The following is a 24,897-nucleotide window of genomic DNA, read 5'->3' on the forward strand; positions in this document are numbered from 1 at the left end:
GGAGTAAACTTCTTGCAGCTGAATTAACCCAGATTACTAAAATACTTAGGGCTTCAGAAGTAGCTGTTGTCAGAAATGAAGCTACCTTCTGTCTTAATTTTACTGGCACCTGATGTCAGCCTGGTTTTAGATCTCCGTGTTTCCAGACAGTCTGAACTCTGGTGCTTCCAGAGCGTTGGTCGGTGATCACGCAGACCCAAACAGCCTGCCCTGGGCCTGCCTCACTTTGTTCGGTACTCTGCCTCGCAGCCTCACGTAACACAAGCACCCAGGTTTTGCAAATCCTTGCCTGCAGGTGATGGCTGTGCTCCAAAAAGGCATTATCTGTGGTGACCTTTTAGGGCAGGGTATCACAAGACATGCAGAATGAACATAGTTCACCATTCCTGAAAATGTGTACATGGTGGAGAGAAGGGAGCAGGAGAGTGAAGGTGACAGGAAACAGGAATTCATCCTTGTACCTGCAGCACACCATTCTATTAGCTCAGCTGCACATGAAACCAGACTCTCAGCAAAAACAAGAGAACTTGCAGATCCCCGCTGCCGCCTTACCTGTGCTAATTTGATTCAAGGTATCTCAGGAATGCCAACCAATACTGTAATCAGACCTCCTGCTGCAGTACAGATGTGCTTGCTGGTAGGGTGTGAGAAACGTGAAATCTCTGAAAGTGTAACTGGTTTTTATTTTTTGGTGCAAATGCTTTGGGCGAAAGCTGTTGCCTGTCTGCTTTAACCTCACTTATCTCAATTCTATGGGTAGAAATGCTGTGCTATATAGAAGACCTATGAAACATACCTATGTATGATATGCATATCATATATGTATATGTATATGTATGATATATATACAAACATAAGTATCTATTGATATGGGAAAATTGGGCCGGATCTGGTAGCGTGAGAGAGGCGAGGCTGCCACAGCTCCATGCCCCCACGTCCAAGCAGTAGCCAGGCTGAGCTTGTATTCCCAGTAGACACGTGCACAAATACACATATACACCACTTAAACATATATACACGGATGGCCACACAGATTACACAGCCAGCCACACACAGCACTCACACAAACACAGCACCAGTGGCCTCATTCCACCCCCCTCTCTGGCTGAGCAGGATGGAGGTGCGCTAGCGAGTGTGTGTGTATATATGCACACATGTACAGTGTGGCTCCCTCCAGCAGCTGGGCCCAGACAGTCTGCCCAGTAGCTGCCCCTTGATCTGCCTCTCCAGTCCCCCTGGTCCCCAGTAGCCAACTCCCCTGTGGTGGTCTTGCTCGCAGGGACTCTCAGGTCCCCCAGCCTCTTTGGCAGCTGGATGGGACAGCTGGACGGGACTCCCCAGGTCCCCCTGGCAGCCATATCCTCCCTCGCAGCCCCCTCCCGGCCCCCAGACCCCCTTGCCGGCGGGTCCAGCTGCACCCTAGCTGCTGCTCACGCGCTCGCCTGAGTGCCTGTGCCCACGCCAGGTGCTGCCCCATGGGCATGAGTCCCAGCCGCTGGCACCCAGGCCCCCCAACACCCCCTGCACATGGTAACAAGAGTCCCTCACCCAGGGCAAAGGGAGTTCAATGAGAAGACGGCACAGGCTGCGCTGATCAGGTGCAGGGCATGGCCAGACAAACCATCACAAACCATTTACACACAACCGGCCCTTTTTATTCCTGTATCCCTCTGTTCTCCCATACTTGTTCCTCCACAAATCACCTAGATCCCTCCCTTTCCTGCCTTCGGTTCCTCCTCTGAACATCCCCTCATGAATCCTGTGCAATCCCCAAATGCTTTTTCCCTGCATCCCATCGTGTGTCCCACACCCCTGTACGCACCCCCCCCTTCCCCCCCCCCAGCCCTAAAGGTGCTCTGGGGCTGAGGCTCCCCTGGGGCAGCCCTGGGAGGGGCCGGACAGGGGGTCCCTTCCTCGGAGTCCTTAATTTGGGTTCCCACCTGCCATCGCACCCCTGTGCTCCTCGGGGTGTGTGGAGATGGGCCTTTGGTGGGCTGGTGGCTCCTGGGTTGGGCCTGGGAGCAGCCCGGCAGGGTGCTGTTGGGGCTCCCCCTCCTGCCGCCGTCTGCCTGTGCTCCTTTGTGGGTGCGCAGAGCAGCTTTTGTCACACAACCTAATGTACGTCTCTATCTCCACACACACCATGGTTGACTAGCAGCTATTGTGGCTCTTCGTGCTAACTATACGACCAGCGACCACCGCTGTACCTAGCACTGCCACTCCGCTGCGTTCAGCCTTACTACCGCACGATCGCCCGGGAAACTGCGAAATGGCTTCGCTTCTCACCCGTACCCCTCAGCGTGCGCAGCAGACAGCAGCGCTTCGCTTGCAGTGACGCGGTTTATGGTGACACCGAGGCCACGGCTAGGCAACCCGCGTGGCAGGAAGCGTTAAAGTGGAAATATCAGCTCGTTAGGTTATCCCGGGCTGTAAAAGCCCCTGGGGGGGGGGGGGGGGGGTGTCCCCGTGCCTTTCACCGCTGCCCGTCACACAGCTCCCGCGGGGCAGCGCTGACAGGCGGCAGGTTAGGGCCCGCGGCCGCCGGCGGCCTAGCGCCGCCCCGCCATTCGCGGCCGCTGCGCCATGGCCGCCGCGCTCCGCAGAGAAGCGCCCGCCCGCCTGCCATCGCCTCCGTCTCCGCGCCCGCCCTGCCGCCACCGCCCCTCAGGCGGGAGGCGGGGGTGGGGGGGGGAGAGGGGCGGCGCCTCCTCCCCCTCGCCAAACACTCCCGGCTGCGGCGCCGCCGCCCGCCGAACTACAACTCCCGGCATGCCCCGCGGCGCGCCGCCGCCGTGCCGGCGGGAGCGGCGCGCCCTGCCTGCGGCGGCGCGGGGCGCGCGCGGCGTGCCGGGAGCCGTAGTCTTTCCCTTGGGGCGGCGGCCCGCCGCTGCCGCCGTCCTGAGGAGGGCGCTGCCGCTGCTGCGAGAGGGGCGGGCGCTCGCCGCCGCCGGCCGGGCCGGGCCGGGCTGGGCTGGGCCAGGCCTGGCTGGCCCGCGGTGGCCGGCGGGAGGGCTCTCCCTCCCAGAGAGCGCTGCGGCGGGGCCGGAAGCTACGCAGGGCGCTACGCGCGTGCGCAGTGCCGTCGCCAGCGCTGGGCAGGCAGGTAGGGAGGGAGCGGCGCTCGCGCGCCTCGGGCCCGAGAGGAGACAGCGCGGGGCCGGGCCGGGCTGGGCCGGGCCGCGCCGGCAGCAGGTACGGGGCGGGGGGGTAAGGGAGGGGGGAGCGCCGCCCTCCCGTGTCGCCGGGAGGCGGGGGGGAAGCTCCGGTCTCGGGCCCGCGCCCCGTCGAGCCGGCGGAGGGGGGGTGGGATAGCGGCAGCCGGGCGGTGAGCGGGGCCGGGCCGGGCGCGGGAGGAGGGCCGGGTCCCCGCGGGGTGTGTGTGTGTGTGTTCGGCGGGGGGGCGCCTCGGCCCGGGCTGCGGGAGGCCCGGGCCGGGGGTGCCGCCGGCTGCGGGAGCCCCTGGCCTGCGCGCGTGCAACAGGCGGGGGCGGGGCGGGGCCGCCCGGCGCGGCGGGAGCCGCGCGCGCGTGGGCCGGGTCCGGTCGCCGCCCGCCCCGGGGAGAGCGGTCGGGCTGCGGCCGGCGGCGGGAGCAGCGGCGGCTCCCGGGAAGCGGGAGGGCGGGGGGCCGGGCCGGTCCTGTCCCGCCCCGCCCCGGGAGCCCCCGCCTGGCCGGTGGGGCGGCGGGGCTTGCGGCGGTGGCGGGCTGCGTTCCGCGGAAGCGCCGCGCCCGGGCTTTAGAAGTCGGCGGGGTGTCTGCGGGGCGTCGGGGAGGTCCGTGCCGCAAGGGCGGGACCGGCCGCCTTGTCCTCCGGCGGGACGGGGTGTGAGAAGAGGCAGTGCCGGGCCTCGAGGGGGAGGGGAAGGGAAACTTTCTCCGGGGTCTTCCAAGCCCGGCCGGTTTTTGGGTTTGTTTTTTTTTTTTTTTTTTTTTTGTTCCCCCCCGCCAGTGATCATAGTTGATCTTACAAAAGCCGAACCTTCTCCCTGCAAACATCGCCTCACAGCCTCACGTTAGCGCAGCTACAACATTGTCTCTCAGACTACCTGTATGTGATGAAGGGTTTGTGCTTTCTCTGTAGCCATGGTGGCCGATTCCAATTGTCACGTCTCCGGAGACCTTGTAACCAGCAGAAACTCGTCCCATTCATAATCTTTAAATTTGTACTGCTTGTACAAGAATATGTGTAATGATGATTTTAAGCTTTGCCTCTTGAGGGCGTTTTATGAAAACTGAAACTCTAGGCTGAAAAGATGGGTCATGAGCTGTGAAAATACTGGGCTGCTGTTTCTGCAGAATTCCAAATGGTGCTGAATGGTTGTGTTTAATAGTCTCTTTATCCTTCATTCAAGCTGCCGTTTCTCTGGGGTTTTTGTTTGTTTGTTTGCTGGTGTATTTTCTGCTCTGACTGCTTGATGTTAACGGAAGACTTAACAAAGTTGAGATATGTCTATGAGCTATCCAGAAATGGGATTGTAACTTAGTTTTTAGAAACTAGGGTTTTTTTTTAAAGCTATTTTGTATATACCCGTGGCAATTAATAGTTAGACTAGAACAGTTAGTAGAACACTGTGTAAATTAATAGTTTGAATCAAACTAATCTTTGGTGTATCTGCCCTTGTTTTCATTCTAATTTCGTTATGTTGCTCTCCCTGCAACATCACCATGTGCATTGACATGTGAACTAGCTCATTCAAAACAAGTTTGTTTCTATTTGAACTGTGGTTGCACCTTTTAATTACCCTTTAGATGTACCCATATGTTGAGGGAAAACGAAGAGTAGCTTGAGGCATGGTAACCTAAGATGACATGCGAGGTAGAGGTTTTTCTCAGAATGGGTTCCCTTGTCATAATCTTTCAAACAGATGCAGTGATGCTTCACTTCCAAGAAACATGGCTGTTTTGGGAGCTTGGGATTCCCCCCCTCCAAGTTTCTGAACAGAGTCTTTGTTATACCCCATCTCTAATTCTAACACTGTACCAGGGTATCTACCTTTTGCTGTGCCATCTGTTGATAATTCCCCCCCCTCCCCACCCCGATGTTATGTTCTCTGTGTCAATGTCTTCAGAGCCAGCTTGCTTATGTGGTCCTGTATATTCAGCTGAGTGCTGGTTCCCGGAGAAGTCACAGTTTAGTCCATATAGAGGCAGCAACAGCCCATGTCAGCTGACCAAAGACACTGTGAGAACTAAAAGTACTACAGTCACACATTGTAGCAGTTTCTGAAAAGTTTTTTACAGAGACTTTTGAGTGTAAATGTTTATTTAACCAGGTTGTTTGATAGTCTTATTTAAACTCCATACAATACACTGTTTCAGTACAGTGCTCTTTTCTTCTTTTTTTTTTTCTTTCCCCCCATTCTGTTGAATAAGCTAAAGTGAACAGAATGGTATGTTTTGTTTTAGACTGTCCTGTATCTGCCAGGCTTGCTTTGATAGCTGTTTGTCTCTCCACAAGATTGTGGAATTTTTCTTCTGAAGTGTTTTACAAGTCCTGGAGGGGGCACATGGGGACCTTAACTCATACCCTTAAGAACACAAAAGGAAATTGTACCTTTAAAGGCAACAGTAAAGAAATTGCTAGGTTGGAAAATGTTAACTTTGTGGTAAGAGGTGAGAGGTTAATGGACCTAAAACAGTGGCCTCCAGAAAAATTGAAATCAAGTCTATGTGAAAAAGCATGAAATATAGCAGATAAAAAAGAAGAAAAAAAGTGATGTAAGTTAGGTTTAGGGGTTTTAATGTAAGTTGGAAACATAAGGGGAACTAGAAGAGCAGCAGCAAATAGCTAAATTTAATGGATTCGTTTAAATACTTCTGAAGGCCAAAGGGAATAGGGGTGTGAGGGAGCCTAGCAGGCTATGAGCAAGTCAAGAAAAATAAGACGTTAAAGGAATTACTTGATGAAATGTTGTGAGTGGCTGAAATATCTAAACAGGAGGTTCTGGAATGATGTAATGGACAAACAAGTTAGAAAGACCAGACCACCTCTTTTTTCAGAGAACAAGGGTGGAAGCTGAACTGATATGAAGATTATCCAGCTTCATACTAAGGGGCTAAAGAGTAATGGAAGTCCTTGTTTAAATAATATAATAATACTAATGAAAGAAAAGTGCTGATGTGAATTGCAGAGATACGGGGCAGCGATATGATAGCAAGTCAGTTTTTTTCTGCTCTGAAGAAAAAACCCCATCCTTAGTCTGCTACAGTTTAAGTCTGTCAAGCAAGTAATGGATGAAACTGCTCTATGTTATTTCCAAGAATGAATGTGGGGTTTCCAAGATACAGAATGCCAGCAGTAGGATGCAAGGCCTGTAGAAATATCAGTACTTTAAAATTATTTTGAAGAATGTAGAGGAACTCTGGAAAAACAGCAAAGGTAAATTTAAACAAAACACTCGTTGAAAACCTCTGCTAAATATAAAATCTATAGAACAGTAGGACTGGGAATTATATTATGCCACCTCATGAATGTCTTGAACTGCACTAAATGTTGTGCAGCCTTAATAATTCATTTTGAGGATAAAAAGTAGAGGTAGTCTAAGGCAGGTGACAGACAGTAAATTTCCTTTCACCAGAATTGGTTTAAAAAGGATATTAGTAGCGGGAGGAAGTGGTAGATGAAAAAGTGGTAGGAAGTAATGGTAGATTGGACGTTGCATTGTCACTTCTGTTGATCCATTCATGTAAGACAGGACTAAATGGAGTTCAGTAACATAAAATAATTTTTAAATTGTGATAAAGTGAATACTTTCTTGAAACATAATGCTTAGTGTCATGAGGAGGCAGAAGCTAAAAGCATTAGAATTGAAAGAAATACGACTGTGTTCCTGGATGTATATAGACTGAGTTTTAAGAGTGTGCCATAAGACTTAGGATTCAGCTAGTCACCAGCTGCTGGAAGCTCCCTTATGATCCAGAGTAATTATTTTCTCATTTTCTCTTTCTATTTGGTAGTTCAGACTGCTTGCCAGGCTCAGGAGGAGGATTCATATGTTCTGTGAGAAACTAACCAGTTTGACACACACAGATCTTTATTTTACTTTATGTCCAGAATGTGTAAAAAAAAAAAAAAAAAAAAAGTTGAGATTATTCATAAGTGATATGCTGATTTTAGAAATAAATATACTGTGGCTAAACATCCTGAATGTATTTATCTCCAAACAAGGCATTGTAAGCCTACCAAATCTAGTGCTAATGCTATGCTTGAAAGCAAATTCACCTGTTGATATATGAAAATGTCATTTTGGCAAACAAGCCACCTTTTGGTGGCACATAAGCCACAACTTACCTTTAAGTAAAGTCAGAAAATAATGTTGTGATTAGTATTAGATTGTTGTGTTGTGTTTTTTGTCTGAAGGAGGATGAGGCTGCCTCTTAAAAGGCGCGGGACTGCTTTGTATGGCTTCCACGTGATCACCTCTTTAACTGCGTATGTGTTCTTGTTTTACCTTTTTTTGTATCGAGAAATAATCAGAAAGGAAAAGAAGTGTCTTTGGGAATGTGCTGTGTGTTGGACTTGAGAGCTTTTGGTAGGAGGGGTACTAGGTGGAAACGGGATGAGGGAGGCAGAATGAGCATCGTCAAGCTTTAAAGTTCCTGTGGGTTTTGGCTTGATGCAGCTGATATATCAGTGTTGTGTGACTCTTGGTTGCTGATGTCCAAAGGTAGTATGAAATCAGTAGAATTTTTACTTACTGTTGTGCTTTTTGCACACATATCTTCTGTAATGCTGAGTCACAGCAACCAATAAATTTTTTGAAGGCAAATTTCTCATCAGAGGAAGCATGAGGTTTCAGTGCCTTCTGATATTCACAACCCCAAACAAAAGTTGCTTGAAACTACAAAGTCAACTTAATAATTTAGTTTGGTTTTAACCTAATTTGTTTTAAAGTGTCTGTGATTTCTTATTTTCATTATAGGAAATGCTGAAAGGTGCACTCTTGTTCTTTTGTAAAGAATGTTTAGGGCATGTTAGGATGATAGACATGTTAGGATGATTTTTTTTTCTGACAGATGATGACTGTCAAGTGATAGAGATGACTTGTTTTTCAAATGGAAAATACAGAAAATACACTGTGGGTCAGCTCGTTCTGTAAGTGCAGGGAGGATGTGCTGTAATGTTAGTCAAAATACAAATGAATGTCTGCTTTAAAAGAAAAACATTACATTTTAGTTTGGCACACAGGAATAATCACTTCTGTTATTTCATGTAGATGGGCACGTTAATGTGAGGGGTTTTTTTAATGTTAGTATAATCCTGTGTGGCTGAAAAGTTTAATTCCCCATCACTAGCTGCTTTGTTTTATGACTTGTGGGAACTTTCTGGTTTCAGGTTGATTGTGGACTGTGGGGTTATAGAAATCAGGGTGGTTTGGGGTTTTTTTTTGTTTTTTTTAATTTAAACAGATTTATTGCACTGCAGTGACTTTGAATGCAGTAAAGAATTTTGTGTTTGCAACTCGAATCAGAAAGGCTCAGTTAACAAATTTGAAGATGTTTTCCTTTTAAGTTGGCTTGGCTTTGTGAGCCAGGTTTTTTGCCCTCTTGCTCAAGTTAAAAGCTTTCTGGAACTTTGAAAGTTGTATCTACTGCTTCATTAAGTCAAAATGGACCTTGAAAAAATGGAACTCAAAACATCTTGGAAATATCTTCATGATAGTAAATGTATAGTGAAGTGCTAGATATACTGTGTATAATCTTTTATTGAGGTTTTTTTTTTTCCTTCCCTGTTCTCCACCCCCCACCTTGGTAAAACTGTTTTCTAGTAAACCTTGTAAATGCATTACTACTTAACCTCTTCAGTGGTGTTTCTTCAAAGAAAAAAAAAAAGAAAAAAAAGCATAATCTTTAAACTTTTAAAAATTTACTTAAGTGCCCAGTTGTGTGGCTGTCAGTGTGCTTAACTGGTAGTACAAGCTGATGGGTCAGATAAGTTTGAGACAGCACCAAGTGTCAAGTAATTATTTCTTAGTGTGGGTTTTTTTCTGCAACCAGAAATATGCTTCCTTGATTTTTTGTTTTGTTTCTTTCTGTGTGTTGTTTAGTGTAGAAAAGGACAATCAGGGGCCTGGCAAGCAGGTGGTGGGGCCTGCTTTTAGGCATGTTTCTTAGAAAAACTATTTTTTGTAGGCACAGAAGATCTTTCTGAATGTTGCCTGGGGTTACACACAATTGACCCTTCAAGATTAGTCATTTTGCAGAAATACCTTTGATGTGGTGGTTGTTTATTTTAACCACCTTTTCAGCCCTTTCTTCTTTTGTGGAAGATGAGGAGGTCACATTGTTGAAATGTGACATCCCTACAAACTTGACATCAGGTGTCCTCAACATTGTTCAGATAATGCAGTCTATTTTCTTTTCTCCTGGTTTTGTTTGCTTTTGAGCAACAGTCCATACTGAGGTTTTTAGTTTGTCTGTAATGTCATGTTCCATATTGTGCAAAATTGTCTGTCTTTTCAGGCCTTGCTTAAAAATGAGAACAATCTTAAAACTTAAGATAATTAATGCAAGTACCAGTCCAACTTGCCAAGTGGCCTACAACTGGAACATGCCAAATTTGCTATAGATTAGGTGGATTAGTACTTGGTTTGCTATTTCACAGGTTTATAAAGGTGATAGAACAGAAACAATTGTGAATTAAGGCCTACTACTGGGCATGAAGGAAACCTAATAGGACTGGGAAGCCTGCAAAATAAAGCAGATTTGGAAGATAGGGACATGGGCAGCAATTCCATGAAGGAGTCCCCTTAATTCCAGTTTTTGACAGAAAGTCCCTAAAAGTCTGAACCCTGTTTCAAGGCTATATATTCTATCCATGTTTAGCTATGACTCTTATGTTAACATTTGAAGCACCTTTAATCTTCTGGCCTTTTGGATAGCAGAAGGTGGTGGTTCTGTTTGTTCTCCATCGTTCTTGTGTGACGGTTGCCCGAGGAGTGTGCGTCCCTGCTATTCTGCATAGACTGAAGTCTCTCATTCCTGCTCGTGAATAGCACTCGTGCCTGCTGCCACAGCTTTCCCAAGCTACAGAAAATGAAATTCATGTGATCGTTCTGTTTCCTTGTTAGTGCTAGGTTTTGATATATCATCAGCAAAACTTACTTTGTAGGTCTTTACAAATACTGTAACTGTTAATTTTATAGAGCCTGTGAGACATGTTTCCCAATCGCATTTTACAGCTAGAGAAGGTTAAGCAAAGGTTTTAGAAATAGGCTGTGTTATGCTTGAACAATAGCTTTTTGTAGTTGAGATGGTTAAATATCCTTTCCTCTAGATGTCCTGAGCTTTACAAGAGTCTGAAGACATTTGAAAGTAACAGCCCCATCCCTCAGGTGATACGTGTGTTTCTACTGATGGGCATTCCCACAGACCCCTGTAATCCAGTATGCTTTGTCAAATAATTTTGCAAAAGAAGCAGATACAGCCTCACCAAAATGTTTAATCTGGTTGAGCTGGGTTTTCAAACAACAGGAGGTGGCAGTGAAGAAAGAAGTCAATCTGCAAATTTTCCTTTATTTTCTTTTTTCACCTCGGATAACACTGTCAACAGTAGAGACTTGGTGGATGTGTTTTCATTTCTCTAGGGTGATGGCAAATGTAGGATGTTGCTCTAGAAGTTTTGCCAGGGAAATAGCATTAATCCCAGGTGATATTTTTTGTCATTCTGTGCCCTATATTATTCATGGTTTTATTATGAAGACCTTTCATTGTCTGTCACCTCCAAGAAAGCTGATAGTTTACTTCCACAAGATTTAAATACTTGTGTTAGCATCCTGAACCAAACACATTTGTGGCCAAGATGGTGGATTTGTAGGGAGTGTGTTGATGAGAGTAATGAGTGACCAAGTACTGCTTTCAGGGTGGTTTTTTAAATTGGAAAGGTTTTCTAGTCTCTCACTAAGAGTGTCAGAAGATGATGCATCCTGTAATCAGAACTCAGTGAATTGCTCAAACGTGTGTCAAGGCTGTGCTGTAGGTGTTTGGCGTGATGTCAAGAAGCATGATTGTGAGGAAACTAATTCTCTAGGAGGTCTAGAATCCTATGGCAGAGCCAACAAACAAACAAAAATCTCCTTGGAAGGAAAGGTTTTGTAGCATAGCTGAACCATTTCTTACCTTGAATGGTTCCAGCTTCTCTCAGTGCTTGGGAGTTCCATCTTGACAGTGCTGTTTCTGACACGGATTGTCCTTTCAGGCTGACAGTGCCTCTTGTATCTTTTCACTGTCTCTCTGGCAGGAATCTAAAGGAGAGACGGGAGTTTGATGGTACGCTAGAGCTCACAAGCATGCATCCCATGAGTCCTTTCCTTCTGACAACTGTCTCTGTTAGGAAATGTAAACTGGTAGTATGTTGGATCATGGATCTTCAAGATAACTTTTTTTTAATCACTTATACTGTATCTCTTCAACCTCCTTGTCCGCCTTTATGTTCAAGTCTTTCTCTTCTGCCATATTTCCATTGGAAGGTAGAATTCCTTGTATGGGTCTACGCTTCTGAAAAACTTCCCCCTCTCCGCCTAATTCCAAAGAAGGAAAATTTCTCTCTAACAGTCTTTAATATCAGCAGTGTATTTGGTAATCTTTGTTTCAGTCATCTGGGTTATGTATACCATTATGTGGGTCTTGATTTGTAAGGCCTTTATTTTTACCTCTGGATACCTCTGACATGTGGAATATCCAAGAGTATTAGTCACATGGCATTCCTTCTGGCAAAGCCCTTAAGTCTAGTGACAGTGCTATCTGATTTAAAAGGGCAGGGGGTTCATTTTTGTTCCTATCTAGATGATTGCTTCGAACAAAGTAAGTCATTCCGGTGAGTGACTCTGTGTTTCCCAGTGCCTCTGAATTTCTTTGACTTGATGAGCAAGGAGAAATGCAGTACTTTTCCTTAGAGCACATCCACATTTGGTAGGGTGCTTGTCTTGATCAGTGAAAAATGTGGGCAACATCATTTCCTTTGGGAAATGCAGGCATTCAGGAATAGATGGTGTTTTTAATTTTACTAAAAATGATTTTTTCATGGCAGCCAAACTGAGGACAAGAAAGTGTCATATGGGGTTTGAGTGGTGCTGTACAAAACCCCAAAGAACACACCATGAAAACTCCTCACCAGGTCAACAGAGGTTTTTATCTGCAGACGGGAGTATCCAAACAATGTGGAAAATAATATGCTATCTTTAGGAAAGAAAAGATGGGTAGAACATTTCCATGACAACCACCACAGATTTTCACCAGAACTAGCATTAATTTTAATAGTGCAGAGAAGATCCAGGGTTTGCTATTTGCTATGAAGAAATTACCATGAGTGAATTTAAAGTGACCATTTAAAGATTTTCAGTTAAGCCACAACAAAGCTGCTGAAGACGAGTGAGGCAATTTGAAGTTGTTTTGCCTGTGTGGTTTAGTCTGGGGGAAAGGCTATATCCTGAAAAATCGAAGAGGAGATTTATAGCAAACAATTCTTGGATGACTGTAACAACTAACATAAGATTGTCATATTTTCAGTCCTAAAAAAATGATTTGTGTGCTCACACTCAACAGGTCTAAAGATGCTAGCAGTAGATGCGGGCTAGGTAAAATCCTGGATGTGGCCATTGGATTTCTCACCAGTAGTCGGGGAACCAGTAAAAGAGTGATGAAGAAAGAATTGATTTTAGGAGATACTGAGGATATTACAAAAGCTGCTTTTAGAAAATAACTTCGGATTTAATAGTTACACAGGTTAGGTAGGCAGGTATATAAAATAGATATGTGGCTATGTGTTGGGATTTTGTTTATTTACTACCAGTGAGGAACTACTATGAAATAAATTACTGAACTCATTACTAGTTGAATTGGTAACTTCTCAGTGGTGAAGGGAGCTTAATTTTTTCACCTTTAATGGAAGAAACTGTCTTCCTTGTCATTTGGTGGTAGGAGTTTGTAGGAAGGCTTTACTCCCAGGTGAAACACAATGCACTATTTTGAAAGGATTTTAGGAATACAGCTTACTCAGAAAATAGAAGAAAGGGTTAGTCAGCAAAGAGAGCTGTCTTGAAAGTCAGAAACGAGCATAGCCAAAAGTTGCAGCTAAAGCTTGTAAAGGGTGTAATAAAAATAGAAGATAATTCCTGTGAAGCCGTTAGGTAGAGGGGTTGAGGTAAAGTCAGAGAATTCAAGTAAATCCTATGCCTCTATTTTCAATAAATGAAATGATGATGTAAAGTACAACGGGAGAGGGCTGATAGAGCTCTGAGAGGAAAATAAAAATTATTACCTTAAAGTCAGAAACAAAATGAATTGAAAGAAATTAATACACAGGTTGGGGGATGAGGGGAAACTAGGTAAATAAGTCCAATAAGGAAGAATACACTAAGGAAACTTGCTGATGGTGAAGTTGGATGGTGTCACTGATGTTTAGAAACACTGGAACATCATAAGGAGTGGCTACATAATAGAAATCCAGTGAAATTCATTATTAAGAAATGAAGATGTTCCCTGTCAAGGACTTCTTTAAATTAAGAATTTTTAGGGATTGAAAGTGAAGGTGTGAAATGACCACAGGAGCTATCAAAGTCCTGAAATCCTAAATAAAGGCAAATATAATCTTGTGAGTTTGAGAAGATGTGTTTCAGACAAAAATGGAGAATTATTAATAATGTCGCGGAAGGCTTGAGATCTTATCTGGGCTGTTGTGTATGCCTGCGTTTGTTCATTTTCAAGGGCAGATTGACTAGAGTGGCTGCAAAGCTGTTTCCTTGTTAGGCATATCCTTTTAGCTCATGGTTGTCCATCTGGTGTTTGAGTTAATTTTCCTAATTCTAAAGTATATAAAATATTTCTTTCAAAATGTTTCAGAAACAAAGGAAACTTTGTATTCTTGAGTATTTGTTAGCCTGAATTTCTTTTTATGGTTAAAAGCCAGGGCTTCCCCAAATAATTTGTATGTTTAATATACAGGTAGTAGTCACTTAAACTGAAAATGGGAGGAAAACGTTATTGCCAAGCATATTGCAAGAAGCATGAACACTTTAAGCTCAGACACCTAAAGACAGGAAGACAGGGGTCTCTGAGCTGTTAAGAATGATGTAGGGAACTTCTGGTGTTCTGAGATTTTATCTTTCTGTAGGCCATTTCAGGAAGAGCCTTTTCAGCAGAATTAGGCTGCTGAATTACTTACCTATATGCTCAGTTTCTTATGTTGCATTCAGTGCAATCTGTGACTGACTGATCTTCAATATAGTAGTTTTGTGTCCCTTAACAGTTTTTTAAATCTCAGTTGGTGGAATACAGTAAAGCTTGAAGTGATGCCTGAAATGTCTTCTGTGAAAGTCAGTTCTGATCATCAGAATTCTTATAAACAGTTGTCAGGTAGCAGCAACTTAAGAAGAGGCTCTAATAAGAAGCACATTTGGGTATCCTTTTTTTTTTTAGTCTCTTAAAACTCTGTGCTAACTGGAAGGAGGTTAGAGTAGCCTCAATTATATGTTTGATGTGTTTTAGATAGGAAACCTAAGCTGTTGAGAGTCTGTATTACGCTCAAGTTGCTCCATTTTAAAGTGAAAAGTACACAGATCGTTTATCACCTGGTGATTCTGTGCTTTTGAAATTTGAGGTAGGTAGCAGGTTTAATACATGTTAGGGCATTTGAAAGAGACCTTTAAAAGCCCTGCAGAGTAACTTTTTATATAGTGTAGTTTCCTAAATTTTGTACTACAGAGTTGCAGATATTTACAATGTATTGGAGATTCTGCATCTGTGTGAAGATGCATGGAAATACCGAGATGTTTAGAATTTGGTTCCCAACCTTTTTTGCATTTAAAGGGGGGGATGTAAGGAGAGAAGTAGCAGCAGAATGGAGCACTAAGAGTAGTGACCTAATCCACAGCCCGTTAATTTGGGGGGGGCATGGTCTTTCCACACAGTTTTATAGCTATTGTTTTATGCTAAGTAACTCCAAAGTGCAGCACTGTATGTGTGAAAATCATCATGGGTAGCTATAAATGTTGATCCCCTGAGTTACATAAGACAGTATTTGGAAATCATAGACTGAAAAAAGGCCCTTCTACATAAACAGTGGCAGGATTAGAGGCTGAGGTTGGGGAGGAGGGGAAGAATAGCACTGCCTTGCAGGAGTGAGCATTTTCAGTGGTTACACCATCCTCACCTAAAATTTCTCTCTCCGTTTTTCTTGTAGGCCTTTTCTGGATAGAAGGAACACAGGGTTGTATTGAATTAACTTAAAATGTGGATTTGGAGTGCAAAAAAGCCTCTGTACTGACTTGCAAAGTGAATTAAGCTAAAAAGCATTTAAGACCCCTTCACTTCTGAGTGAAGACAGGGGAATATAGTTTGGCTAATTCCCTGTGTGGAGAAATGTTAAGATTTATTAGTGCAGTTTTCTTTTTAGCCAAGGCTGTATACTCTGCCTTATAGATCTCAGTTCTTTCTTAATAAAATATTCACTTATTCATGCCTTGCAGTGTCAGAAAGTAAATAAAAGTTTGTTGGGCTGATGTGAAGAACTAGCACACCGAAGCGACAATTCTGTGAAATTTTGCTTTACACATTCTAAGTTATTGGAAGTTAGGTGGTGGGATATCGGGGGGCAGTGGCTGGAAGTGCATGGCTACAGAGATTAAGAGATAGAGACAGAATATAAAATGATGTGTTGTTGAAGAGTAATTCTTTTCTGACTCCTCTTTTTAATTGCATTGTAAAGGAATCATGACGACCTCAGGAAAAGAGAATTTCCGACTGAAGAGCTACAAAAACAAATCTCTGAACCCCGATGAGATGCGTCGCAGGCGGGAGGAAGAGGGTCTTCAGTTACGGAAGCAAAAGAGAGAGGAACAGGTACTGTACTAAAGTTGTGATAACTGTAACCGGTCCTTAAACAGTCTTGTCTTGCGCTGTCTCTGGCTCTTTGCTTCTCCCAAGCCCCTTCTTAGTTGTTCCTGCCCTGCCAAATTCATACATAGTCAGTCTGAAATCAGAGTCACTTGCAGGCTTTACTGCCTCTTCCACAGGCTCTACAAAACTTAAGAGTGTTCCTCATTCACTCAAGTGTAAGAGTGGACAGAGCAGCTTAAAAGATGATTTGAACAAAGCTGTCTGAGTTTGCACTGAAGGTGATTGAGGAACTCCTGTTTTGGTTTATGGTGTGGGTTTTTTGGGGTTTTTTTTGTTTGTTTGTTTTTTCTACCTGAGTTGTGGTGGCTCTAATCTCTGTTCAAAGAGTGGCAAGCTGTGGTGAAATGGAAAGAAACATTGCCATTAGAATAAGAGGAGAAGGTCTGACCACGTCCTTCTAAGTTGTACTAATGATTTTCTTGTACTAATGATTTTCTTGAGGAAAGAAATAATTTGTTGACCTAATTCTTCTCATGTTTCTGTCTTTAAGTTTCAGCTCATCTATGAGTTCACAAAAGTTTATGCTGTGTTTATGTCCATAAGGCTGGTACCTTGAGTAGTGGATTTAGTGTATGTTGTAAGCAAAACGATTGAGAAAAATGCTTGGAAATGAAGCTCATCTACCTGCTCATGTCTTGCTAGTTTTTGCTACTTCATTCACATTGCAAAGTGGCAGGTGCTCTGCAGGTTTAATCAGGAAACAGCAGCAGTGACAAGACATGATGAAAACCATCTTCTGATAAAAACAGGTAGCACTGAACAGTTCTGCCTTTTGTTCTTAGTTGTGTTCGTTGGAAGCTTTAAGGGATTGGTTCAATTTCAAACGAAGTTATAACAAAGCCTTTTTCATCAATGTTGAACGTTTCTGGAGTTAGAATGAAGATATTAATATACTTGTGTTTGGAATGGTAGGTCAAGTCTGTAATCTGTTCTGTTTAATATCATTTTCACAGTGTTAATACCAGATGCTTTCAAGGAAAGGCAGGGGAGAGTTCTGAGGCAGAATTGCAATACTTCTTGTTGATTTTGCTCAGTATCTGCAGGTAGCGTTTCCAGACTACTGGTAGCACAGAATGTCATTGGTCTTATTTGTAAAGCCATTGCTAAATTAGGAAAATGATGAGTCATTTTCTGTCTTATGTGTGCCTCTGACCTCCCTTGGACCTGATTGCCACAGGTTGGCTAAATAAAGTGTGTGGCAGTATTTCCTTCTGTTAAGGAAAATTGTTAGTCCTAACTGGACTAACAGTGGAGCAGAAGTGGAGTTCTAAGTAGAGTCTGCAGCTCGACAATTTCAGACCCTGTACAGGTACTTTTCTCATATATTTGGCACGTAGCTCATAGAAGTTTGAAGTTTGTTTAAATTCCCTGTGGTGTGTGGGTGGTTTTGTTTGGTTGGTTTTTTTAGCTGAACAACCTCACCAAACCAACCTCAGGCATCTGAATTTTCACATAATTTGGAGAAGTATAAATTTTGGTTTAAGATTGTATTTGAGCATGTTTGTTGAGCTTGAGTGGGCACATCATACACTAGCTTAGAAGGAATAGCATTCCATAAGGATGCCTATCACTGGCCTAGGGTTGCAGTAGACTTACCAGTTTTGCGTACTGTTTCCTCCCCATCTTCTCTGGAGAGAAGAGTAACAGCAGGTCTGTGTCAGGGCTTTGTCTTGCCTGTCTGCAGTGGTGCAAATCTGACGTGGCTTGATGCTGGAGTCTTGTTTCCTGAACTCCACAGGCCAAGCAGCACCCCCGGACCCATCTTGTCATTGGTAATGTTTCTTCCAATGAGACAGCTGGATTAAGGGGAGAAGCTGTGGCCTCTTTAGCTCTTCTCATGACATCTTAAACCGGGTACTTTCTCTAAGTGGTAGCAAAGAAATTCTGTTCATCCCAGTATAATTTCTTTAGACCAATCCCATGTGATCATCCTCCAAAGCCCCCTTTGCCACAGTAACTCAATTACCCCATCTTCTGCAGGTGTTCTACAAAGATGTGTTATACACAGCAATTTTTCAGGTCTTTGGGCACCAGCATCCTCTGCCACTCAGTTGCAAGAAAGCAATTGTCTGGAAGCTAGTGATAGCTCGTAGGTGGAGGGGGACGGTGAAGAAGAGAAGGGAATATCAATGAGGATTTTCCAGAAACGTTGGGAACCGGTATTCTAGCAGGTTGCTGTTTTCATTTATTCCATGACTAAACTTTCTCCATTTACTGTCAGGAGGAGTCCTGTATACTAGCTTCTTTCAGGTGATAGCATATGTCGTTTTTATGGCAGCGTAGCATGACATGCTGTGTATATATTGGCTATGTAATACATATTAAATACTTCCTCTCTTTAGTTGTTTAAACGCCGAAATGTTGCAACAGCTGAGGAAGAAGCGGAGGAAGAAGTGATGTCCGATGGTGGCTTCCATGAGGCTCAGATGAACAACATGGAGATGACTTCTGTAAGTGATGAGAAAGGAATACAGTGTTTGCTGAAACTGAGCAGGCCTGTTGTATGTGCAGTGACTTGAGGGGAATGGAATTCCAGAAAAATGTAGAAAACAGCATTCAAACTGCTTATGGACAGCTCTTAAACACCTGTCTCAGTAAACTGCCCTGAAGCAGATTACAGGAGAGAAAAATGTTATGGATAGAGTGGTTGCTTAGGGGATACGCTTTCAAGAAAATTAAATAAAATGTCATTGTTCCAGGCAGGCTGATTACTTCCTGGTTTTGTTGTTTACCATTAGGGGTGACTTTATCAACTGTTGCCCAGAGTTGTTGGGGTTTTTTGATCTGAAATTCATAATGCCTGAAACATGAAAATACAAAACAGGCAATGTGTTATTGCAATTTACAAAGTAAAAATGGGCTCAGTAGAAATCTTTGTTAGTGGACTTCCAGGTGGCACCATTTTTAGCCAGAGTGTTGGAAACACAGATAGACCTAGCTTATCTATCTGCATATGTCCTTAAACTCCTTTCCAAGCTGGAATTTCATCCTACAGAAAAAACTTTTAGTGGAAATTAGGCTTTTCTGCTTTCTCCCTGTTTCTTTGCCACAGTCTTCTCCCTGGAAAGAAAAATGGTAAGGGATTCGGGCTGTAACAGAGAGGTTTAAGGAAAGTGCAGTCCTCACTTAAAAGCCTGACCACCGATCTTCACACTTGTGTCTGTATTCTGAGTATGCAAATGATGTTTTAATAGAAATCAGGCTGGGCCTGGTTTCTGTTGGTGGTTATACCAGCCTTGAAAATTACTGAGAAACAGAGAAATGCCTATAAACAATGTGGTAGGTCACTAATAGAATATATTGTTTTACTCTTCAAGATATTCTTTCAACATCAGACAGTACCATTTAATCATTTGTGTGGTAGCTTATATGAAATGAATAGGTACTAAAAAGTAAGGAAAGGAGCCTATCTAATTGAGATAGATACTACCATTATACAGTTTACTATTTTAAATGTCATTAATTTCAGGGTCTTAACAGTTGGAGCTGTTAGCTGTTACAGGCAAAGCTTAAGTATTTTCAGCATTGTCATCTGTCTCCCTATGTATCTAAGGGTTTAGATCAGATCTGTGTAGGGATTTAGATCAGAAGTGGAAGAAAAAGATCTAACTCCCTTATGTTTCTTTACATGGGTTTACATGTGTGATGAACAGAATGTCAGATTTTACTTGGCATAAGAAACGTTGCTGATTTAATTTAGCTGTTTTAGTGGAAACTGTCAATATTACGGAAAATGTAATACTCTATTTGATTATAATGACAAGCATTAGGTTTGTCAATTCTTCTAAAAATGACAGGTTCTGTACACTTTGTGTAAGAGAATGACTCAAAATGTACATGTTGCAGAAATCTAAACAATAGCATAATCAAAGTGGTGTTCTTGCATAACAGTAATTGCTATTCCAATTTAAATTACCTTTTGTTGAACCTGGAAATTTTACATTTATTTTAGAGGAGGGGAGATAGAAAAAAAGGGGAGAGAATACTGGTGAGAGGTTCTGAAGAGTAATTTTCATGCCGTAACTTAAGTAAAACTTGAATTTTGGCTTCCAGAGAAGAAAGACTACACCTAAGAATGATGCTGTTTATGTAGATGTACACATATGATGACTCATTTGTTGTCCATACTGGTCTTATCTAGGTTTTTACTCAAGAATAGATAAAATTGATACCAGTTTAGCAAAAAAATTGCTGTATATTTGTATCCTTGTTACCACTAATCCCAGATTTTCTTCTTCCTCTTGCTCTCTATCACTCTCATTCTGTCTCCCTGCCCTGAATCCTAGAGTGCAGTCATCACCTCTGATATGATTGAGATGATTTTCTCCAATAGTCCAGAACAGCAGCTTTCAGCCACCCAGAAATTCCGAAAGCTTCTTTCTAAAGGTAAGGGCTGAAATTACTTGGAGAAAAATGCAGAAGCATCCCTGTATGTTTTTACTTTGACAGGAATAAAGATTGAGTTTCATACAGAAATTTCTGGGTGAAACTCTGTTTTGGAAAATGCCAGCTAGGTTTATGTAATAGTCACTTCTTTTCTTGAAATCTGTGTAATTACTAAGTGATGCAGATGTGATGTCTACTCTTGAATGTAAGTTTAAATATTGTAGGCAGTGTCTCTACGGCTCAAATATGCTGATATATTGAAGCTTCTCTGCACGTGTGTGTGCCAGAGTGCCTTCACAGAACTGCTGCTGTGAAGCTGGTCTGCCTAAATTACTGAGTGCATTAGTGTTTTGAATCATGTTACCTCATTACCTCAAAATTCAAGCTGGAGTTGTCTTATGGTGACAGATAGGAATCCATTGCCTTTTAGTAAAGGTAAAGCAGTATTGTAGAAAAAGAACACACTCTCAGAAAAGAGGAGCTGGTATGTCATTGGATATTATTTTGATGCAGTAATTTGAGAATTTCCCTACAAAGAAATGAATGTATCTAACCTTGCTTTTTATTTTAAATAGAACCAAATCCCCCAATAGATGAAGTCATAAGCACACCAGGAGTGGTGGCCAGGTTTGTGGAGTTCCTCAAACGAAAAGAAAACTGTACATTACAGGTACACAAATAAAAATATATCTATATCTATCTTCCTGTATTATGAAGGCATTTGGTGATGCAAATTAGGTAGAAAAAAAAAATCGGTGATTTGTTTAATTAGCTGTACTTAGCCTCTTTTTCTTCACTACGTTAAAAAAGCTATTTTGTCTTCAGGGTTTCTAGCAAGACCTCTGGGGACAGGAGAGAGAGACATGTCTATGTTGCATTGTGTGATTGCTAGGATGGGGTCTTTATGCTGTGTCATGTAACAAAAACAGCGTTTGAAATTTGGACCTCAACAGATGAAAAGCTATTAAACTAAACTTCAGTGTTTGTCGTCTTTGTACTAATTGAAGACAGTTTTAAATCTTTAGAACTATGACTTCAATTTTTGATTAAATTGAAAAGAGTTTAGAATTAGAATTGCAAGCCATAATGATAAACATAGAAACCTTGAAACTTACTTGCTTTGGTTTGAAAAACTAAATTGTGTCTGCTACAGTGGTGGTTAATTTGTCTTGGACTTGCTTCTTGGAGCTTTGTCTCATTTCCAGCTATCCTTTTCTTTGGTCAAAGTTCTTTCTTCAGCGCTAGTAGAAAGTTAAAGAAAATGAATCATCTAGTTTAAAAAAAATGTTAACAGGTAACTATTAAATGTTCTTTCAAAATGCGTAAGGCAACAAGTTTATTAATGCCACGTGTAATCCAAATTTTGGTGAGTGGTGATATGCAAAAAATTGATACTTTTTTTCTTACATATTAAAGAAAAGGTATCATTTATAGGAATTACTTTTCAAATTGATATCCACAGAATTCCAAAGGTCTGTTAGCTACCTTTGAGGAGTCTGTGGACAGTAACTAACAGTATGTGTCAGATTTAAGCCAGTTTATTGGTTTGCAACTCCAGTGGAAAGTTTGTAAGCAATCTGATAGGAAAAAAAAATTAAATGCCTTTTATTACTTACAGGGATCTAGCATGGAAGCTGTCGTGGTTTAGCCCCAGCCAGCAACTAAGCACCATGCAGCCGCTCGCTCACTCCCCCTACCCCGATGGGATGGGGGAGAGAATTGGAGGAGTAAGAGTGAGAAACACTCCTGGGTTGAGATAAGAACAGTTTAGTAATTGAAATAAAGTAAAATAGTAATGATAATAACAACAGTATAATAATGATAATAATAATAACAATAATAATATACAAAGCAAGTGATGCACAATGCAATTGCTCACCACCTGCTGACCGATACCCAGACAGTTCCTGAGCAGCGATTGCTGCTCCCCAGCCAACACCCCCCCACCCCACCCCCCCCACCCCCCGTTTATATACTGAGCATGACGTCATATGGTATGGAATAGCCCTTTGGTCAGTTTGGATCAACTATTCTGGCTGTGCCCCCTCCCAGTTTCTTGTGCACCTGGCAGAGCATAGGAAGCTGAAAAGTCCTTGACTAGCATAAGCAGTACTTAGCAACAACTAAAACCTCAGCGTGTTATCAACATTCTTCTCCTGCTAAATCCAAAACACAGCACTATGCCTGCTACTAGGAAGAAAATTAACTTTATTCCAGCCGAAACCGGGACAAAGCCTAAGAGGCAGATAGAGGGAAACAAGCTCCTAATATTTGAAGGATATATTTGAAAGGAAGGGAAAATAAGGGTAGAGGATACTTCATCAAATGCAGATATATCTCTAGTTTAAAAAACTTCAGTTGTAGATTGAGTCAAATTCTCATGGCCTTAGTGGTGTGACATGTATTGGTTTTTACATGGAAAGAGCAAAAATCAAAGTCGAAACTTCCAAGCTTGTCCTAAAGAGTTTCTAACAAAGCATTGAAAATGTAAACCACAGTACATTGCTCTTGATATTCCATTACAACTGGTTAATTTTCCTTAATCTTGCCAAATCTGTCTGCCTGCTTGGCAGTTCAGGGTCTGCAGTTAGAACTTCTTGCTGTGATCAGTTAGGGAGTTCCTCTTGATCTCACTTTTTAATATTTGTTTTTATTCTGTCAGTGTTTCCAAAAGTGTTCCTTGGCACAGGCATAGATTTTGGGCTTCCCATTCTAGGCATGCCCGACTCAAGCCTAGCTGTATAAGGAAAGGATTTTCAACTCATTCTGGAAACACCGAAGTATCTTTTCGCTCAGATACTATAGGTACTTGTATGGTGGATTGAATATGGAAACTCTTCCATCTTGATGAACTTGGAACTTTCATGTGACTTCATGCTCTGTTTTTCTTCTGTGTTGTCAACAGAATATTCAGTAAAAACTGGGCTTCTGGTATCAGTGGTAGGAAGGCCTAATTTGTCTGGAATTCCTCTGTCCAGTTTTTACTCAAGCGATTTCAAGACTTGAAAAAGCTCCTCTCTTCTCCATGATCACTTAAACCATACGTGAACAAGTAAATTTGTCTCGTGCAAAATCTTTTTGTGATGGAAGGAGAAATCTTAAAAAAGAACAATACCACACAGATACCAAGATCATCCCCAGGTTTTCTTCCTGTTAATTAACTTTAATTATCATGAAATATTTTGTTTTTCTATCCTGTGCTGTTTGCATGTGGCTGTTCCTTAGTTTATACATTCTGGAGCGTCAAGTGTCCACAGTGGAGAGGGAGGAGACAAACTCAGCTAATAACCTTCCTGTCACTTATACCATCTGAAATGTTAAGTGGTGTTCACACAAGGGCGTCATCTAATTCACCCTTGATTCTAGTTAGATGTTGGGAAGAGCTCAGTTTAACAGAACTTCGTTCCACTAAAGATGGGAACATCTTATTATTAGCTCGTAATCAAAACTCATTTTACAAATATTTGAAGTAAAGTACAGATTTGAGCAAGAAGTACCTTCTGTTTGGTCTTAAATTTGATTAATCTGTTTATACATAATGTTTCTTCTCTGTTATGGGTATATGACTGGAGAGTGTGTGAATCTCCAAGTTGTGAATAGTTCAGTCTGGTGGCATCCATTAGGAAGCCAAAGGGCAAGTTTTAAAACGAGTAAGAAACATCTGTGGTTGAAAGATGACTAATAATCCTGTTACACTGTATCACAAAACACTGGATACTCACTTCAGAGAAAGTAAAATTACAGGAAAGCAAGTACATTTTATGTTGGCCTTAAACTCCAGCCTGAACGTTTTGATTCATTAATGATGAGTCTTACAGTTTTACCATTGAGTGTTTCTGTTTTATTGCAGCCCATACTCTTTGTGTATTATAACAATGTATTTTGGAATCGTTTATTCTGATCGTGTCTTACCAGAAGATAATTTCTCCTTTAGTTGGTCAGGAGGGCAGGATTAATTGTATTTTTAAAACTGAGGTCTTTAATTAAATTATTAAAAGCCTTGTAAGGCTTAATTGTCGAGTTCTTATTTCAGGCCCATTTCAGGATTCTGTGTGTCTCCTTAGCAGTATTTGCTTTTATGATTAAATCCTAAATGTAAGTCCTTGCTGCTCTTCAGAGATAGCTAGTCTTGGAAAGTATGTCAGAATTTTCACCGGAATACTGCTGGATCAACATCAGTTTCATAAAATTCATTAGTAATGTCAAAATTGGTCATTATAAGCATACAACTTTCCATTTTTATTGTTCATTGATTTTTTGCCTTTTCATTCAATTCGACTTTTAGCAGTCTTTTCATTCTCTAGGTTCTGAATGTATCTGATAGGATTTAAATTTGCTAGTGTAGTGTAACAATTTTTGGACTGAAAAGTATGCAGAAATCTACCAAAATCTGGATTTCTAGAATCTATATTTTCTGAGGTCTGTATCAGGTAGTGTTAAAATTTGTGTTTCAGCTTGAAGAGTTAATGCTTTTGCAAGTTGAGATTAAAATAAAAATAAATTACAAAAATAGTTAAATCAAAAGATGCAAAGTGTTAATTCAGGATCTCAGTTTTGCTTCAAGTCTTGAATAAAAACGTCATACACTAATAACTCTTGGCAGCAATACTCATCACCA

General features: G+C 42.2%; 1 protein-coding gene across 1 annotated transcript in view; it reads left to right on the top strand.

Moving 5' to 3' along the window:
- The first annotated feature begins 3,164 nt into the window (after positions 1-3,164).
- KPNA1 (karyopherin subunit alpha 1) overlaps positions 3,165-24,897 on the top strand; it is a 53,653-nt gene continuing 31,920 nt past the window's right edge. Inside the window, exons 1-5 of the mRNA XM_075715071.1 lie at positions 3,165-3,192; positions 15,703-15,836; positions 18,236-18,343; positions 20,180-20,279; positions 20,855-20,949. Of these exons, the coding sequence (XP_075571186.1) occupies positions 15,708-15,836; positions 18,236-18,343; positions 20,180-20,279; positions 20,855-20,949 (432 nt within the window). The 5' untranslated portion in view covers positions 3,165-3,192; positions 15,703-15,707. The remainder of the gene's footprint in view (positions 3,193-15,702; positions 15,837-18,235; positions 18,344-20,179; positions 20,280-20,854; positions 20,950-24,897) is intronic.

The sequence above is a fragment of the Pelecanus crispus genome, chromosome 1 (assembly GCF_030463565.1).
Source record: "Pelecanus crispus isolate bPelCri1 chromosome 1, bPelCri1.pri, whole genome shotgun sequence".
NCBI lineage: Eukaryota > Metazoa > Chordata > Aves > Pelecaniformes > Pelecanidae > Pelecanus > Pelecanus crispus.